The following is a 21,208-nucleotide window of genomic DNA, read 5'->3' on the forward strand; positions in this document are numbered from 1 at the left end:
TAGTTCACAAAAAAAGGTTATAAATTGATGAAAACCCCATCAAAATGGTTTGGAAACATTAAGAGAATGGCTGGATGCGTCTTAGACTCCTATTATCTATGACATACAATAGACAACAACACAAAGGCTATATGCCAAAAGCCAGGTATGTGGAAGCCAACAATCTATCCATGAGACAGATAACAGTAAGCATACCTTACAATGGCAGCCTTGTGCACTATGAGACATTCCAAACCAGCTCTCATCTGACTGAGAGCCAGTAAGCCTCAAAGTTACTTCACATCTGTGAACAGCGCCATCTATTGGTTTCATAGTCTTATGATAAGACTAATAATCTTGTCATAAGACTATGAAACCAATAGATGGTGCTGTTCATGACTCATGAACAGCGCCATCTATTGATTCCATAGTCTTATAACAAGACTAGGAATCCAATAGATGGCTCTGTTCATGAGTAGTGTAGATCGCACATTTTCCATGCAAATTGTTTTTCAGCTGAAAAACAAGGCAGATTCTGCTCATTTGTATATCTTTCCCGTATGCCCATGTTTATACAAATGAGTTTTTATATGACAAAACTGTATAGGAAGATTATTGAATATTATGTTAGGACAATCAGAAAACTTTTTGTCACCCTAATGATATTGATCTATGTGTGCAGGTCCACCCAAGCCATTCAACAGATGTGACGAAACTTTGAGGCTTACTGGCTCTCAGTCAGATGAGAGCTGGTTTGGAATGTCTCATAGTGCACAAGGTTGCCATTGTAAGATATGCTGACTGTTATCTGTCTCGTGGATAGATTGTTGGCTTCCACATACCTGGCTTTTGGCATATAGCCTTTGTGTGGTTGTCTATTGTATGTCATAGATAATAGGAGTCCAAGACGCATCCAGCCATCCTCTTAATGCTGTTTCCAAACCATTTTGATGGATTTTCCATCAATTTCTGACCTTTTTTGGTGAACCAGACATCCTCTTCTCTTCCGAGCAGGGAGTCCCTGGGGTTTTCCCATTGACTTCCATTATGCTCGGGTGCTCGGTAGAGAAAAATTGGTTGAAAAAAAAAATTTCACCAAAGAAAGGATAATGGAATTCAGTTCGTATAGAAAAAAGTCTACTATCAACCATCAATTTTCCCCAAAAAAGCCTGTTTCCCATAAAATATTTCACCACTACGTCATTCTGTCCAGCCCGCAAAAAGTGCTTCACCACATATAGCTGCACCGTTGAATGGCAATTAGTCCCCAATTGTTTAACAGTTTTACACAAAAGGTTTGTCAACAGATGAGTGCAACGATGATAGGCGAATATATTTGTATTTCGCCAGTAATATACACCAAACTGAGCTGAAAAATATCTCACTGCACCGTTGAATGGCAATTAGTTATAACCATATATACCTAAATAAATTGACTAGAGAGTCAAGCACATGGAGTCTACTCATAGTCGTACAACACCTCTTTATGGCACTTCAGATAAGCCCTTATATCTAAAACATATTTTCTACTTTTACTTACCTCAAAAATAAATTCATACATTCTATAAGTATTTCCATCATATAAGAAATAATATGGCTAATCATTGAGAGCCTTCGTTTTAAAAAAATGCAAGAAAAGCAACTGCATTCATAAATACAATTTCCAGTTATGGCCTCAGCCACATAATACAGAGTTTGAGACAGCACCAAGCACATATAAAAATACTCCTGTACTGAAATAAATCTTAAATCCTAGATGCACATGTGTAGTGAAAGCTATCCATACTCTTCTTCCTCAAATATCCATAAAAAGTAGTATCATCCAGGGTACAAAATACTCTTTTATTGGGCCAGGCTAGGCACACAATAATCGGTTACTTTTTATATATATGGGCCATGATTATGGAGGCACAAGATGTCTTCTACAGGTAAACAAATTCCTAGAAATTCTGATTGTAACAAATCAGAATTTTGGGAAAGTTCAGTCAGAATTTCGATTTGATAGAATCGATTTACTCATCACTACTCTACAACAACCCCCTAGCCATCCTATGTTGACATATGGTGTCTTGGTATTAGTCCCAAGACGCAACACCTTGGTAATATGGTATTTGTTAAGCATCATACTAAATTGTGTCATATTCATATAGAATCCACCAGAAAACTTCCTTGCATCAGATCTTAAATCAGATGCGTACACAAATTAGGGTCACATAGAAGTGTAGGAGTCGCCACATAATGGATGAATAGTAGAAGATGAAATTAAGATTTACATAAGTGAAAAAGGTAAAGCTTGAAAACACTAACAAAAAGTTTAGTAGATAGAACTGTGAAGTGTGAACTAGGAAACAAAATCTTCACATTTGTGAAATGGAAAGATACAGAAGGTTGTCCTATAACAGACAAACTAATACTCCTACCTGTTATCTTCAGGATAATCAAGAGCACAAATAGAAGAACCAACAGGATTGCAACGGTGATGGAAATGATGATCACAAGCGGGTATTCATCAGGAACAGGCAAAGGTTCTGTAGATGAATGATTCACAAAGTTTATAGATTGTTCAAGAATCATAGTAGTCAATCATGTTTAAAGCCTACATAGATGTGAAGACAAGTTGGCCAGGCCACGTGTATAAGAACAGCATATGGCTGTCAAGACCGTTGACTGGCTGCATCAGGTACTTGAAGATAGACAGAACATCACCACTCTTGGGTGGTAAGTAACGGAAGGCTAGGACCATACAAGCAGCGATAGGCAGGATGAGAATAACTTATTTAAATGTTATAAGGTTATCACCTATTAATCACCTATTAATTATATAAAATAGTGTATAAATTCATAAATAAAATTGCAATTAAAATGTTTTGAATTTATTAAGATATTATATTCTAATATAAATATATACAAAAAGTATAAAAAATCTGAAAAATGTATATAAAAAAATATACTAAATAATGTGAATTAATCAATGGGTAATCCTGTTGTAATTTTATTATAGCTAGTTATGTCCATGTAGGAAATAGATATATCCACAATTGCATTGATCAAAAAAGAAAAAAAAAAAAAAAGAAAGGGAAAAAGTTTCAGTGATGTGAAAAATTGAAAAAGTATAATAAAAGTATGAAAATATGAAAAAATAACCCCAGTGATTGTGAAAAAAATAATAGTAGAGGTTAAAAGAATATAAACATATTCTTAATATATGGGTATAGTTATAGTGAAAATTGGTAGGGTCATCGCAATGATAGTAGTGGTAGTGGATTGTGCCTCTAAGTTTCCTTTACATTTAGAAGTTTGTATCCAATGTATTTATAGTATTAATATTTTGTATCAAATGGAGGTAAAAAGATACTTATGTTGGCTACGATGTAGCTGGATTACCATACTGCCGGCTTTGATGTAGCTTTCCTACTGGCTGTGTCCATGCAGCGGCGTGTAAGCGCTTGTTCCTGGGGTTGGCCTCCCACGTGTGTAAGCACTTGTTCACCGCAGCATGTAATCCAGGAATAAAGAGCACGCCAACTCATGGGACCTCAGGAACAAGCGCTTACACGCCTGCATGGACACAGCTGGGAGGTAAGCTACATCAAATCTGGCATTATGGAAAACCAGCTACATCTTAGCCAACATAAGTATCTTTTCACCTCCACCTCCAATATATTAATACTATAAATACTTTGGATACAAACTTCTAAATGTAAAGGAAACTTAGAGGCACAATCCACTACCACTACTATCATTGCTGTGACTCTACCAATTTTCACCATAACTACACCCATATATTAAGAATATGTTTATATTCTTTTAACCTCTACTATTAATTTTTTCACAATCACTGGACTTTTTTTTTTTAACTTTTTTTTTATATTTTTATACTTTTATTATACTTTTTAAATTTTTCACAAATCACTGGAACATTTTGCCTTTTTTTTTACTTTTTGATCAATGCAATTATGGATATATTTATTTCCTACATGGACTTAACTAAATAAATTAAAATTACAACAGGATTACCCATTGATTAATTCACATTATTTTGTATATACTTTTACATACATTTTTCAGATTTTTTATACTTTTTGTATATATTTATATTTGAATATAATATCTTAGTAAATTCTACAATTTTTAATTGAAATTTTATGTATGAATTTATACATTATTTTATATAATCAATAGGTGATTGTAACACAAATAATTGGTTATTGTGATATACATTCCTTTATTAGATCTTGTCTGTTACATATTAAATCGGTGCAGTTCTGGATGGTTAAGTTGCCTGTTATACAACACCATTTATTACTGGTTTCTCAGGGAAATGTCTTTTAACGGAGCACTAGAACCAATTGCCACAACAGGTGAGCCACCATATACCTTCTATATTCTAGTTTGAAATTCCCTGCAGGTGTTGCTCCCTGAGGTGTCAACATCTAGAACTGCATCGAGGATAAATGCAAAAAAGTAGAAACATACAATTTTGGAGATGATAATTATATACTAAACACAACACAAAGATCAAAAACAGAAACATTCAGAGAATTAGAAAATTTATTATACAAACAACTTAGACAAAAATGGGAAATCAAATCACTGAACCGATATAAAAAAAAACAACCAAATACCAAAAGGTTTAAGACTAATCAAAAATCCAGCACAAGACTTGTCTAATGAAGACTTCGACATAGAATGGAACAAATTTCTAAAAAAAACAATTACACTGATACAAATTATAATAAAAAGAAGAAATCGAATTCTAGAAGAAACCATAGAACAAATGGAATCAATAAAAATTATAATAGAAACTGTTCCTCAAGATGATAAGTTCAATGAATGGCAACAAAGAATTTATAAAGGACTAGACAAATTAGAACAAGAAATAATAAACACAAAGACAAAAAAACTTAAACATATTTTCACCAGCACAAAAAAACTGAAAAAAAAAATACACTAATAAATAGAAATACACAACACTTCCTGTTGTGTATTTCTATTTATTAGTGTATTTTTTTTTTCAGTTTTTTTGTGCTGTATAGCAATATAAGCAAAAACAAAACAAAACCGGAATACAATATTCCAATGACCAAACGTTATGAGGTATTAATAAACTCTCTTTTGTTAGGAAGGACTCCACCACACCACAGACCAAGAATTCGACAGATACCACTACAACCAACAGAACAGAAACGACAACAGTCACAATCACCAATACACAGGTACAATCTGAGATATAGACCAAACTTACACTACAACAAGAAGGGGGGAACATATCACCAACACAAACAACAAGGAATACATACAACACATATCATCAATGACAAGAAAAACAACCATAAGGTCAAACACAGAACTACAGAACATAAACATACAATGGTGGAAGAAAATACAGAGAGGATGGGGGGGGGGACTACAGAAGAAATCACACACGATATTAGAAGACAACGCAATAGTCAATTTAAGTACAACTAAATTGACAGAATCTCAAACAAGACTATTAAATAAAGGTCTAAAGTTTGCCCCCACAACAAATTTGGACAAGTTCAATACCTAATATGTGGTATGTGGTCGTAAACTGCTGTACAGGCACACAGCAGGGCGCAGAAGGAAAGGAATGCCATACGGTTTTTGGAAGGCAGATTTTGCTGGACTGGTTTTTTTGACACCATGTCCCATTTGAAACCCCTCTGATGGGTGCCCTAGAGTAGAAACTCCAAAAAAGTGACCCCATTTTAGAAACTACGGAATAGGGCGGCAGTTTTGTTGGTACTAGTTTAGGGTACATATGATTTTTGGTTGCTCTATATTACACTTTTTGTGCGGCAAAGTAACAGGAAATAGCTTTTTTGTACCGTTTTTTTTTGTTATTTACAACATTCATCTGACAGGTTAGATCATGTGGTAATTTTATAGAGCAGGTTGTCACGGACACGGCAATACCTAATATGTATACAATTTTTTTTTATTTATGTAAGTTTTACACAATGATTTCATTTTTAAAACAAAAAAAAAGGTTTTAGTGTCTCCATAGTCTAAGAGCCATAGTTTTTTCAGTTTTTGGGAGATTATCTTAAGTAGGGTCTCATTTTTTTTTGAGATGAGATGAAGGTTTGATTGGCACTATTTTGGGGTGCATATGACTTTTTGATCGCTTGCTATTACACTTTTTGTGACGTAAGATGCCAAAAAATTGCTTTTTTTACCCCTTTTTTTTTTTTTTATGGTGGTCATCTGAGGGGTTAGGTCATGTGATATTTTTATAGAGCCGGTCGATACGGACGTGTCGATACCTAATATGTATACTTTTTTTTATTTATGTAAGTTTTACACAATGATTTCATTTTTGAAACAAAAAAAAAATCATGTTTTAGTGTTTCCATAGTCTAAGAGCCATAGTTTTTTCAGTTTTTGGGCGATTATGTTGGGTAGGGTTTGATTTTTGCGGGATGAGATGATGGTTTTATTGTTAAAATTTTGGTGTACATGCAACTTTTTTTATCACTTTTATTACCTTTTTTGGGAAGTAAGGTGGGCAAAATTTCAATTTCATCATAGTTTTCTATTTTTTTTTTTTATGGCGTTCACCGTACGGGTAAAGTAACATGACCGTTTTATAGATCAGGTCATTACGGACGCGGCGATACCAAACATGTGTAGGGAATTTTATATTTTTCATTTTTAATCAGTGATAATGTGTTTTTTGATTTTAACTTTTTTTTTTACTTTTTATTAACCCAGACCCACTTGGTTCTTGAAGATCCAGTGGGTCTGATGTCTGTATAATACAGTGTACTGTATTTTACTTACACCTTGTCTGAACAGATCTATGCCTTTAGCACAGATCTGTTCAGCACCATGGACAGCATGATGCCTGAGAAGGCGTCCTGTTGCCATGGGAACCTTTCCCGTGGCAACAACTGCGCAGACGGGGAAGGGTAAGGAGGGGGAGGAGGGGGGCTCCCTCCCTCTGTGACGCCTTCCTGTCTGGGGGCTGCAAAGGCACAGCAGCCCCTCGATCTGCTCTTCCATACCGGACCGCGGTATGGAAAGGGTTAAACGGCTGACATTGCATCACAGATGTCAGCCGTTTATACCAGGGTGTCAGCAATGTGCTGACACCCTGGTATACCCACTGGCCACCAACGATTATTCAAGGGGAGGCGGGCGGGGGATCGCGATCCTGCCTGCCGCGCCGCCCGCCTCCCGCACCGCCCGCAACCCCCCTGCACCTCCCACCGGGATAAAATCATTCAGGGGTGCAGGGGGGTGAAACATTTATATTTTAGGAATACTAAAACCGCGGGGATCAGAAACTGCAGAAAGCGCAGCAAACCGCAGGTCTGAATTGACCTGCGGTTTGTTGCGATCGCTGACATGGGGGGGGGGGGTCACAGCCGCGCATTTAACCGAGGTGCCTGCTGAATGATTTGAGAAGGCACCTTGTTCCGATCACAGCCGGCCAGGCGGCAGTGATCGGAACAACACATGACTTACCGGTACGTCATGTGTCCTTAAGGACTCGGGAAACATGCTGTACCGGAACGTCATGTGTCCTTAAGGGGTTAATGTGCTAGCTATAAAAACATGACTCTGAACAAATTGATTAATCAATAAGATTAACCCCTGCGCCACTGTCAACAAATACATCTAACTCAATATTTTCAGAGTCTAGCGCCACCATGGCAGGCAGGAGAAAACGGGTACTGCAGGTAGAATACAAATATACCTGTTCTCACTCCCCATTCACACTACAAAGAGTAAGGTAACTTGTTTTTCCTTTGAAAGAACCCCCCTTTTTTTATTACCACTTTGAGGCTTAATAAAAGTACACACATTAAAGAAATGTCCTTCTTTACTACAGAAATAACACAGTCCATTCTGCCCTCTAGAGTTCCTATAACCAGGGTAAGAGGACACCTGACCTAACTGCATAGGTTCATTTCCAGTCCCTGGTTCCAGTGTCACTGTACCCCGAGGGACAGGAGGGACACATGCCCCATACGACAGTGCCTTCTGCCAGAGGGGAACCTTGCTCCTCTCCCTCAGACGTCTATCAATCCTTCAGCTTCCATTTTGCACGGAGCAAGAAAAAAAAAATGATGGTATGGGCGGTTTATAATGTCATGGAAGGTGAGGGGACGGAAAGCAAACCAAAAACAACTAACAGGTAACAAAACACCAGTCTAGGCCCCACAGCTAAGGAACAGGGAATGGTCACCACCTGACAAATCCTAAGCCTTTCCCTCACTGCTAACAACATGAACAGCAGAGAACTCCAGAAGAAGCTATAAACCGCAAAGGCTATAGTGAGAGGCAGGTATAAATAGCATCACTAACAAACTAATGAGCAGAACCTGTGAGGGGTGGGATCCTGCCCAAAGCCACAACAAAGAAATCTGTCAAATAGGCTCAAGTGCCGCAAGTCTGACAGACCTTCTGAGATCACTCACAGGGCAGGGCATGACAACTACATATGAACTTCTGAAAAGTGACCCAACTAAAGATTTTTCAGGGGAACTAATACAAAGCCTTAGATAAAGGGATCTTATTAGAAACAGAACACACATTCATTACCAATACACAACAAAAATACAGGTATTTTATTGTATTCCAAAAATTAATAAAAAAAACCATTAAAACCACCAGGAAGACCAATGATTTCAGGCATTGGGTCAGTTTCATCGAATCTATCACATTATATAGACAAAATCCTACAACCAATAGTAAAGAAAACACCTTCATATATCAAAGATACAACAGAAATCATTACGATACTGGAACAATTAATGGTTGAACAACATTGGATAATAGCAACCATGGATGTTAACTCACTTTACACAATCATTGATCACTCTCAAAGCATTGCAGCCCTACAAAATAGACTACAAAAAAGCTATCAGATGTTAGATGAACAAATTGAATTCATATTGGATGGAATTAAATGTATACTGTCACGCAACTACTTTTTTTACTAATCAGATTTTTAGATACAGAAAAGGGGACCCACCATGTGCACCAGATTCGCCCCCAGCTATGCCAACTTATTTATGGCAAAATGGGAGGCGGATATCATAGAACCTAAGCTGGGGGAGAGTCTGGTGCTCTGGCGCAGATGTATTGATGACATTATTTTTATTTGGCAAGACACAAAAGAACAGCAACAATTATTTAAAAATAAATAATAACAATAGAAATATTAACTTCACAGTAAATACGAGTAAAGAACAAATAGATTTCTTAAATATCAATCAAAATACAAAATGGACAATTAATATGTAACACCTACCAAATACCAGTAGTAAAAAATATCTTTTTTTTTCAAGTTGCCACCTCACAAAATGTCTAACAAATATACAGACTGGACAATTTAGAAGATTAAAACACAACTGCACAATTAATGATACATTTGAAAAAAAAGCTAAATTAATGAAAGAACTATTTTTGATAAAATAATATCCAATAGAACTATTAGATGCATCCCTAAGCCAAGTTAGGGAAATGGATAGGAACACATTTTTTACTAACAAAGAAAATAGAGAAGACAAAGAAGACATTTTACAAATCATACTTCCTCCCGTTCAATAACCAATACAAAAAAAATAAAATAAATGATAAATAGACATTGGCATTATATATTACAAGACAAAACAATAGGACCACTACTAACCAAAACTCCTCAAATAACGTATACTAAGGCACCCAACTTAGGCCTAAAAGTTGCACCAACATACAAAAGAATAAAAACAGAAATAACACAAAAAATTTTACATCTTGGAGGTTTCTTCAGATATGGAACCTGTAGTGGGTGCAATATTACTAAATTTCCCCCAAAAAAACACCAATGTACAATCCTCAATAAATTATTTCAACTTAGAAATAAAAGACAATCTAACATGTAACTCAACAGATGTAATTTATATCTTACATTGTCCTTGCAATAAACAATACATTGGTAGAACCAAAAGAACCTTAAAAAAGAGACACATGAACAATATAAAAAAAGGCTTTGAACAACACTCTTTATCAAAACACTTTGAAGACTGCCACAATAAAGATCCAACAGTACTTAGCATTGTAGTGTCAAAAGAAAATGGAGGGGAGTCAACCACATTGCACAGATGTCGAGAGTAGAATTGAGAAGAATTTTCGAATTTGACACATTAATTCCAAATGGACTCAATGCAGAGATGGAACTTTTTGGCTTTCTGTATACCTGGAGTGGGTGTCCTTCATGGACGAGACATTGTGGTCAGGCTGTTCTACAAGCACCTTGATCTCTCCTTTGTGGGAGGTCCCCACTCCCATCTCCATCAACATCATCCTTGAAATCGAATATACACAAAAATATATGAAATAGTGGAACATTAATAGATACTTCGAAGTAGTTTGAATAGAAATCCTGAATATATATATATATATATATATATATATAGACAAGAATATACTTTCTTTATATATACATATATATGTATAACACTGTCACGAGGGTGTCAAGAACCACGCCTGACTCCGTTATACCCGGGGTCAGGAAGTCGCAGCGGTTGGCTGCGGGCTCTATGTAGAAAGATAGGGCTGTTTCTTTTTGGTAGCTTTCTGGGTTTGCTTTGCAACCCTTTTTGGCTCACTCAGGGATCCGTAGCTCCTTCTCCCCAGCTGTTCCTTGTCCAGTACTCCCAACCTCCTTATATTCCCCTCTCCCACTTCTCTGGTTGCCAGATATAGAGCTTCCTGCCTGGACTTCTATACTGACCCACTGGAGCTGTGTTGCTGCGTTCCCTGGTTCTTGTTCCAGAACGTTACCCTCCAGGTCCCTGTTGGGCCTTTGTGGTCTGCTGTTGTCGCCCACCTGGGATTATATGTTTGTCTATATTGTCTGTCCTCTGCCTGGTGTTTTCCTCTTAGTGTCAGTAGTGCGGACTAGTGATCCCACCACCCCGTTCACTACCCAGGGCTCATCTTAGAGAACGCCGATCACGTGTCTAAACCCTGGCTTACGGGTGAGAAACCCGTCTAGGGACGTCAGGGCAGTCAGGTGCCAGCCGCAAGGTGAGTTAGGGGTCACGACCTTTCCCTCTCCCTTGGGCAGGGCCTTCCCTTTTCTCTCCCTTTGCTTGACGCCGGTCATTACAAACACCAACTTTATTTACAATCTTCATTTTTGTTCATTATAAAGACCCCAAAAAACTCATCAATAACACAAACAGCGAATTGAGGATTGAGAACAATATATACTGTATGTAAAATGTACCTTATACAATATATATATATTACTACATATACTTCTATATTTTTTATATATATATCTTAGATATACTATTAGGTATTTTTACTTTTATTTTTTTATTTACATAAGAAATAAGCTGCCATTGACCATCCATTAAGGACATTGACAGGTTTGACGCTAATCCATACCGTTTTTTCCAATTAACCTCATCAATTAGAACTGCACCAGAAAAGAGCATCTAATTAAAGACAGCACTACAGATTGCCTTCATGTACCACTGAGGAAGGGACGTATAGGTCCTGAAACGTGTATGGTGAAAACATGAATGCAATCTTATAAGAAGCTTTTTATACACCGTACAGCCCGAATACAATAGGCTAAAATCACCTATTGAAAACTCATATTACCGCCGACTGTGAAATATGCCTGGCTGGTAATCAGTGGGGGTGAGATTCCTACAATCTCCATTTGGGGTGAGATTCCTACAGTCCCCGATTCAAGTTACCCGGTGATCCCCGCAGCATGTAATCAAGGAATAAAGAGTGCGCCAACACGTTGGATGCTACGTGGGACGCTGACCCCAGGAACAAGCGCTTACACGCCGCTGCATGGACACAGCCAGTAGGAAAGCTACATCAAAGCCTGCAGTACGGTAATCCAGCTACATCATAGCCAACATAAATATCTTTTTACCTCCATTTGATACAAAATATTAATACTATAAATACATTGGATTCAAACATCTAAATGTAAAGGAAACTTAGAGGCACAATCCACTACCACTACTATCATTGCTGTGACCCTACCAATTTTCACTATAACTACACCCATATACAGATGTAGCAGGGTTTACACACAAACTCATAACTCAAATTTCTTAACTCATTGCATTATCTTGAAACAAAACCATTGAAAAGCAATAAAAGGTGTTTGCTTAACACATTTAGTTTAGATAACACATCTCATAAAGCATGGCTGCTAACTCTACTACATCTGTATTAAGAATATGTTTATATTCTTTTAACCTCTACCATTATTTATTTTTTTACAATCACTGGACTTATTTTTTTACTTTTTCATATTTTTATACTTTTATTATACTTTTTAAATTTTTCACAAATACCTGGAACATTTTCTCATTTTTTTTTTCTTTTTGGTTAAAGGAAATTATGGATATATCTATTTCCTACATGGACATAACGAACTTAATAAAAATTACAACAAGATTACCCATTGATTAATTTGCATTATTTTGTATATACTTTTATATACATTTTTCAGATTTTTTTGTTATAATTTTTGTATATATTTATATTAGAATATAATATCTTAATACATTCTACAGTTTTTTATTGCAATTTTATGTATGAATTTATACACTATTTTATATAATCAATAGGTGATTGTAACACAATTAATTGGTTTTTGTGATATATATTCATAGTAACATAGTACATAACATAGTAACAAAGTACATAAGGCCGAAAAAAGACATTTGTCCATCCAGTTCGGCCTGTCATCCTGCAAGTTGATCCAGAGGAAGACAAAAAATAAACCCTGTGAGGTAGAAGCCAATTTTCCTCACTTTAGGGGAATAAAAAATTCCTTCCTGACTCCAATCAGGCATCAGAATAACTCCCTGGATCAACGCCCCCTCTCTAGTAGCTATAGCCTGTAATATTATTACACTCCAGAAATACATCCAGGCCCCTCTTGAATTCCTTTATTGTACTCACCATCACCACCTCCTCAGGCAGAGAGCTCCATAGTCTCACTGCTTTTACCGTAAAGAATCCTTTTCTATGTTTGTGTACAAACCTTCTTTCCTCCAGACGCAGAGGATGTCCCCTCGTCACAGTCACAGTCCTGGGGATAAATAGCTGATGGGATAGATCTCTGTACTGACCCCTGATATATATTTATACATAGTAATTAGATCTCCCCTCAGTCTTCTTTTTTCTAAAGTAAATAACCCTAATTTTGATAATCTTTCAGGGTACTGTAGTTGCCCCATTCCAGTTATTACTTTAGTTGCCCTCCTCTGGACCCTCTCCAGCTCTGCTATGTCTCCCTTGTTCAAAGGAGCCCAGAACTGTACACAGTACTCCATGTGTGGTCTGACTAGCGATTTGTAAAGTGGTAGGACTATGTTCTTATCACGGGAATCTATGCCCCTTCTGATGCAACCCATTATCTTATTGGCCTTGGCAGCAGCTGCCTGACACTGTTTTTGCAGCTTAGTTTGCTGTTTATTAAAATTCCTAGATCTTTTTCCATATCAGTGTTACCCAGTGTTTTACCATTTAGTATGTACAGGTGACTTGCATTATTCCTTCCCATGTGCATAACTTTACAGTGTCAGTGTTAAACCTCATCTGCCACTTATCTGCCCAAGCCTCCAATCTATCCAGATCGCTCTGTAGTAGTATACTGTCCTCTTCAGTGTTAATTACTTTACACAGATTAGTGTCATCTGCGAAAATTGATATTTTACTATGCAAGCCTTCTACAAGATCATTAATAAATATATTGAAGAGAATAGGGCCCAATACTGACCCCTGAGGTACCCCACTAGTGACAGTGACCCAATATGAGTGTGTACCATTAATAACCACCCTCTGTTTTCTATCCCTCAGCCAGTTACTTACCCACATACAGACGTTTTCTCCCAGTCCGAGCATTCTCATTTTATATACTAACCTTTTATGTGGTACAGTGTCAAATGCTTTGTAGAAGTCCAGATATACAACATTTATTGATTCGCCCCTGTCAAGTATAGAACTTACCTCCTCATAGAAACTGATTAAATTAGTTTAACATGACTGATCCCTCATGAAGCCATGCTGATATGGCGTTATTTGCTTATTTCCGTTGAGATGCTCTAACATAGCATCTCTCAGAAATCCTTCAAACAGTTTACCCACAACAGATGTTAAACTTACCGGCCTATAGTTTCCAGGCTCTGTTTTTGGACCCTTTTTGAATATTGGCACCACATTTGCTATGCGCCAATCCTGTGGGACATTCCCTGTCAGTATAGAGTCCGCAAATATCAGAAATAAGGGTCTGGCTATAAAATTAGTTAATTCCCTTAGGATAGGGAGCTGTATGCTATCCGGACCTGGCGTTTTGTCTATTTTAATCTTTTTAAGTCGCTGTTGTACTTTTTCCTGAGTCAGACAGGACACTTTTAATGGGGAATTTATTTTTACATTCTGCATGTCATCTGACAGTTTATTTTTCTCAGTGAATACATTGGAGAAAAAAATATTTAACAGCTTTGCTTTCTCCTCGTTGCTCTCTGCGACTCCCCCCTCATTACTCTTTAAAGGACCGACACCTTCAGATTCATAATTTTTAACATTTATATAATTGAAGAACATTTTAGGGTTAGTTTTACTCTCTTTGGCAATTAATCTCTCGGTCTCTAGTTTGGCAGCTTTTATTTGTTTTTTACATGTTCTATTTTTTTCCTTATAGTTTTTCAGTGCTTCCGTGCTACCTTCCTGTTTTAGTGATTTATATGCTTTCTTTTTGTCATTTATTGCTTTCTTTACAGTTCTGTTTATCCACATTGGTTTCTTTTTGTTCCTTAACCTTTTATTCCCATACGGTATGTACCTCTATCAATTAGATTTTAGGATGCTTTTAAAGATATCCCATTTTGTGGCTGTATTTTTATTTGTGAGGACTTTATTTCATTTGGTTAGGCCTATGGCCTCTCTTAGTTGGCTAAATCTAGCTTTTTTGAAGTTTGGTATTTTTCTTCCTCCCTGTAGAAATGCTCTTTTAAATGATAATTGGAAGGTTATTACTTTCTGGTCACTATTTCCCAGGTGTCCCCCAACCTGCACGTCTGTTGTTCTGTCAGGCCTATTGGTTAATACTAAGTCCAGTATGGCCGTCCCTCTAGTCGGGTCTTGAACCAGTTGGGAGAGGTAATTGTCTTTGGTTATTGCCAAGAACCTATTTCCTTTATGAGATATACAAGTTTCAGTTTCCTAGTCTATATCTGGGTAGTTGAAGTCCACCATAATAACCACCTCATTATGATTTGCCGTCTTGTCCATCTCATTTAGTAGTAGAGTTTCTGTATATTAGGTGGTTTATAGTAAACTCCTATTAGTAATTTATTATTGTTTTTAGCTCCATGTATCTCTACCCACAGTGACTCCACATGTTCATGTCCCTCACTTATATATTCCCGGAGTGTGGGCTTTAGACAGGACTTTACATAAAGGCAGACCACTTCCCCTCTCCGGTTTTGACGATCCTTTCTAAACAGACTGTAACCTTGTACATTAACTGTCCAGTCATAGCTATCATCCAGCCATGTCTCAGTTATTCCCACTATGTCATAGTCCTCCTCACACATCACTAATTCCAGTTTACCCAGTTTTATTACTCAGGCTTCTGTCATTAGTATACATACATTTGAGAGGGTTATATATATATATATTTTTTACCCTACACCTTTTCTTCTGAACTGTTCTAGTCCCTCCTTCCATTCTTTTCCCAGTCCCACTACCTTGCCCCCGGTCTCTATCTTCACTATCTTCCCCTCCTATAATGTAATTTCCCTGCCCCCTAGTCCCTAGTTTAAACACTCCTCCAACCTTCTAGCCATCTTCTTCCCCAACACAGCTGCCCCTTCCCCGTTGAGGTGCAGCCCGTCCCTACGATAGAGCCTGTAGCCGATAGAGAAGTCAGCCCAGTTCTCCAGGAACCCAAACCCCTTCTTCCTACACCAGTTCTTGAGCAACTTGTTAATCTCCCTAATCTCCCGCTGCCTTTCTTGTGTGGCCCGTGATCCAGGTAGTATTTCGGAAAATACTATCTTTGAGGTCCTTGCCCTAAGCTTTTGACCTAAATCCCTGAAATAATTTTTAAGGACTCTCCACCTACCTCTTACTTTGTAATTGGATCTGATATGGACCATGACGGCTGGATCTTATCCAGCCCCTCCCAGTAATCTGTCAACCCAATCCAAGATGTGTCGAACTCTAGCGCCAGGAAGACAGCACACTGTTTGGTGATCACAGTCTTTCTGACAGATTGCCCTATCTGTTCCCCTAATAATGGAGTCCCCCACTACCAGCACCTGTCTGGCCTCTCCTGCTCTCCTGCTCTCCTGATCCCCTGCTTACTGGAGCTGATATTCCCCTGACTGGCAGAGGAAGTGTCTGGCTGCAGCAGTGCCATCCCTCTACTGACATCCCCCTCATCTGCCAAATGTGCAAACTTGTTGGGGTGTGTCAGATCATGGCTAGCCTCCCTTGCACTATTCCCTCTACCCCGCTTTCCAACTGTTACCCTTTTATTCCTTTATTAGATCTTGTTTATTATGTCTTACATCGGTGCAGTTTTGGATGGTTGATTTGCCTGTTATACAACACCATTTATATTTAGTTTTTACTGGGTTCTCAGGGAAACGTCTTTCAACAGAGCACCAGAACCATTTGCCACAACAGGTGAGCCACCATATATCTTCTAAAATCTTGTTAAAAATCAGCTATTCCCTGGCTGCAGAGAACCTATATATTGGTGTAGAACTCCATTGTGCATTGCATAGCTAGTCCACTGTGGTAGTGAAATAGTTATTGTGCGTCAGTATGACAGGCAGGTGACAGGCATCACTCTTAGAATCACTTCACTTATTTGGTCAGTTACGGGGGCCAAAACTGACCAAAGACCTCAATTGGGAACTCAAAAATACAACTGTGCAATTGCCCAAGATTGTACTATAGAGAGAAAGAGTGCACTCATTTTACACCATGATCAGCTGATTCCACATAGATTTACAGAACCTCTTCTGTTACACGCTGATATAAGTAGTGTCCCCCTGACAGAGTGGAGAGGGTGTCAGAGGTTGAGGTTAATGTTTATTTTTCCCTTCATCTGATCCTTCACAAGAACAACCCAAAAAAATGGTTCTTGTCTTTTGAGCATCCGCCTTCACAAGGTCAGCATTCGGTCAGTAATCCATCATTATTATTAATAAGGTTAAAAAAAAATAAAAAAAAACAAAAAAAAAAAACAGGAGTGCATCCAAAACAGAGATGACATATAATTGAAATATTTGCATGTCTTCTGTGTTTTGTTCCCACTACTGCTTTTGGCTTTCAAATCATGAGCATATCCTAATACAAAACAGGGATGTTGTGATAAGGGCCTTACGGATGCTTCAAAGACAGAATCCAATGTGTTTTTCATTTTTCCATCCTACAAAAAGATCAGAAGAAGGGTGAAATAAATAGTGATGTCAACAAGGCCAAACAGGGACACTAGAGGCCCCGTCACAAAGTGTGGAAGGTGGCAGCCACATGAAAAGTCAACAAAGTGTCCCCATCATAGAGTAGTGAGGGTGGCAACTGCATGTGGATTCAACACAGTGGCCCAGTCACAGAGTAGGGAGGGTGGTAACCCCATGAGGAGTCAACACAGTATGCCAGTCACGAAGTGGGGAGGTGGCAAATGCATGAGGAGTCAACACAGTGGCCCAGTCATAGAGTGGTGAGGGTGGAAAAAGCATGAGGAGTCAACATAGTCGCCCATTCACAGAGTGGGGAGGGTGGCAACCGCATGAGGAGTCAACACAATGGCTCAGTCACAGAATGGTAAGGTGGCAACCGCATGAGGAGTCAACATAGTGGCCCAGTCACAGAGTGGGGAGGTGGGGGGAAACAGCAGTGGCAGTAACAGTACAAGATGGCAGCAGGAGAAGATGACAGTTGAGGCAGCAGGTGCGTGGCATCAGGCGGGTGGCAATATCAGAATAGTGGCTGAAGCAGGTGGTCAGAAGAAACAGGTCTTTTTCACAAAGTTTTGGTGTGGCACACACAATTATCTAGTCTGATGCATCAGGCACTGGCGTGTGGAAATCCTGGCTGATCCATGCCTGATTTATCTTCACAAAGGTCAGCCTCTCAACATTCTGGGTAGACAGGCAAGTTCCTCTTGGAGTAACTATGCCCCCTCAGCACTAAGCACCCGTTCTGATAACACACTACTGGCCGTGCAGGAAAGCTAGTCCAGGGCAAACTCAGTCAGTTGCGGCCATAAATTAAGTATGGATGCCCAGTAGTCCAGGGGATCTTAAATGTGGGGTGACAGGATGCAGTCTAAGTATGCCACCTCCTGCTGGTTTCGGTTTTGCTACAAGTCTTGCTGCTGCTAGTGGTTTATATTGCTGCTTAAGGAGCTCATGCTGCTCCTGCCACAAGTAGCCATAGCAGTGAAACGTGAGTTCAGATGGCCCCCTCGGTCATGTTCGTGAGGATGGATGCACATATTGCATCGGCCAACTGACTACATAGGATGTCTTGATAGTAGTTGAGACATCCTGTGTTTCAAAAGAGGTAAGGAATTTGCTAGACACGGTATCTCTATTGTCTGATTGCAAATGAGCATAGGCAAGTAAGGTGTTAATTTGCTGTTGGGGGAGGAGCCTTTGTGGGAGTGTGTGTATATATAGCCACACAGTATTAGCTTGCTAATTATAGCTTGCTGCTTTACCAGGAGCTGATCTACAAGAGCATTGGAGATATTCAGGAGATACTCAGGAGGTAATCTGGAGGTGGATACAATCTAAATAAGTAAGATTTGTTTGTTTAAAATCTTCCCCCTCTTTACAATGACAGACCTGGTTCTGTGCAGGAATTGTTGTGCTTTTATTTCAGGTTCCACTCTTCAGAGGTTTGGATACTGTCTGATCTGTAGACAGCTCTCCATAATGCAGCAGGAAATTACCTTTTTGAAATCTGAGATTTTTAAATTAACCACTAAACAAACTCAGGCTGAGGACATTGCAATGCCACTGCCACAGAGGCCCCAAAGAAATGGAAGATGGGTTACTGTAGGTTCTGGTAGACTGAAAGTTGTGGATAGAAGGCATATAATGGCATCTGAGAATATAGATGTAGTGGCTGTTACTGAGACATGGTTCAAGTGAGTAATGACTGGGATATATCAATACCAGGGTTCTCTCTATACAGGAAAGACAGAGAAGGCAAGAAGGGGGAGGGGTGGCCCTGTATGTGAAAGACAGCATAAAATCTAATTTGATACAAGTTAGCGAGAACAATTTAGAGTCAGTTTGGGTTACCTTGCAGCTTGATAATCATAAGGTAACTCGTGTAGGTGTGATATATAGACCACCTAGCCAAGTCAAAGAATTAGATGATCTACTAGTTGAGGAAAAAGCTAAAATGACTTTGAAGGGGGAAGTTATCATTATGGGAGACTTCAATCTTCCTGATGTAAACTGGAAAACCAAAATAGCTAGTTCTGCCAGGAGTACAGATATTCTAAATTCCCTACTGGGATTATCTCTACAACAAGTAGTTGAGGAGCCAACCCGGAAGGAGGCCATTTTAGATTTAGTATTCACAAATGGGAATTTGGTATATGATATTACTGTAGGGGAAAGCTTGTGATCTAATGATCACCAGTCAGTGTGGTTTACTATAGGTACAGTGACTGAGTCACACCACACAAAAACAAAAGTTTTAGATTTTAGTAAAAATTGACTTTTCCAAAATTAGATTAGTGGTATACGAGTCCCTATCAGATTGGAACAGTTTAATTGGAGTCCAGGAGAAATGGGACTACTTAAAAGAGGCACTATTGAAGGCAACAGAAAATTGCATTAGGCTTGTCAGTAAAAGCAAAAAAAGGAAGAGACCACTGTGGTACTCAGCAGAAGTGGCCAAAATCATTAAAAACAAAAAGATAGCATTTACGAATTATAAAAAAAAAAAAAAACGAGGATGACAGGCTAATTTACAAGATTAGGCAGAGAGAGGCCAAACAAGTTATAAGAGCTTCTAAAGCACAGGCAGAAGAGAAATTAGCTCAGTCAGGGAAAAAAGGCGATAAAGCATTCTTACATAAATGAAAAAAGGAAACTAAAACAAGGAATTACAAAATTAAAAACAAAAGAAGGAAGGTATATGGAAGAAGATAAAGAACTAGCTGACTGCCTCAATGAATACTTCTGTTCAGTCTTTACGAAGGAAAATGAAGGAAAAGGACCTCAGTTAGGAAAGAAGACTAATGAATCTTTTGATGTATGTGTCTTTACAGAGGAAGAGGTTCTAAGTCAGCTGTTTAAAATCAATACAATAAGTCACAGGGGCCTGATGGGATACACCCAAAGCTATTAAAAGAGCTCAGCGGTGAACTAGCAAAACCATTAACAGATTTATTTAACCAATCACTGGCAACAGGAGTCGTCCCAGAAGATTGGAAATTAGCAAATGTTGTGCCCATTCACAAGAAAGGTAGTAAGGAGGAATCGGGCAACTATAGGCCAGTAAGCCTGACATCAATAGTGGGGAAATTAATGGAAACCATACTTAAGAAGAGGATTGTGGAACATCTACAATCCCATGGATTGAAAGATGAAAAACAGCATGGGTTTACTTCAGGGAGATCATGTCAAACTAATCTTATTGATTTTTTTGATTGGGTGACTAAAACAATAGATGGCGAAGGTGCAGTAGACATGGCTTATCTAGACTTCAGTAAGGCTTTCGATACTGTCCCACACAGAAGGCTTATCAATAAATTGCAGTCTTTGGGCTTGGACTCCCATATTGTTGAATGGATTAGGCAGTGGCTGAGGGACAGGAAACAGAGGGTTGTAGTCAATGGAGTATATTCAGACCAAGGTCTTGTTACCAGTGGGGTACCTCAGGGATCTGTTCTGGGACCCATATTATTTAATATCTTTATCAGCGAAATTGCAGAAGGCCTCGGTGGTAAGGTGTGTCTTTTTGCTGATGACACAAAGATTTGTAACAGGGTGGATGTTCCTGGAGGGATACACCAAATGAAAAAGGATTTAGGAAAACTAGAGGAATGGTAAAAAATCTGGCAACTAAAATTTAATGTGGATAAGTGCAAAATAATGCACCTGGGGCGTAAAAACCCAAGAGCAGAATATAAAATCAGTGATACAGTCCTAACCTCAGTATCTGAGGAAAGGGATTTAGGGGTCATTATTTC

The 21,208-nt window shown here is 38.5% G+C and overlaps 1 protein-coding gene across 2 annotated transcripts in view; it reads right to left on the minus strand.

Moving 5' to 3' along the window:
- Positions 1 to 21,208, minus strand: part of LOC122929230 — a 231,062-nt gene that overhangs the window by 135,935 nt on the left and 73,919 nt on the right. For both annotated transcript variants that reach the window (XM_044282739.1, XM_044282738.1), the window contains exon 5: positions 2,400 to 2,507. In XM_044282739.1, coding sequence (XP_044138674.1) covers positions 2,400 to 2,507 — 108 coding nt within the window. The remainder of the gene's footprint in view (positions 1 to 2,399; positions 2,508 to 21,208) is intronic.

Source organism: Bufo gargarizans, chromosome 2, assembly GCF_014858855.1.
Source record: "Bufo gargarizans isolate SCDJY-AF-19 chromosome 2, ASM1485885v1, whole genome shotgun sequence".
Classification (NCBI taxonomy): Eukaryota; Metazoa; Chordata; class Amphibia; order Anura; family Bufonidae; genus Bufo; species Bufo gargarizans.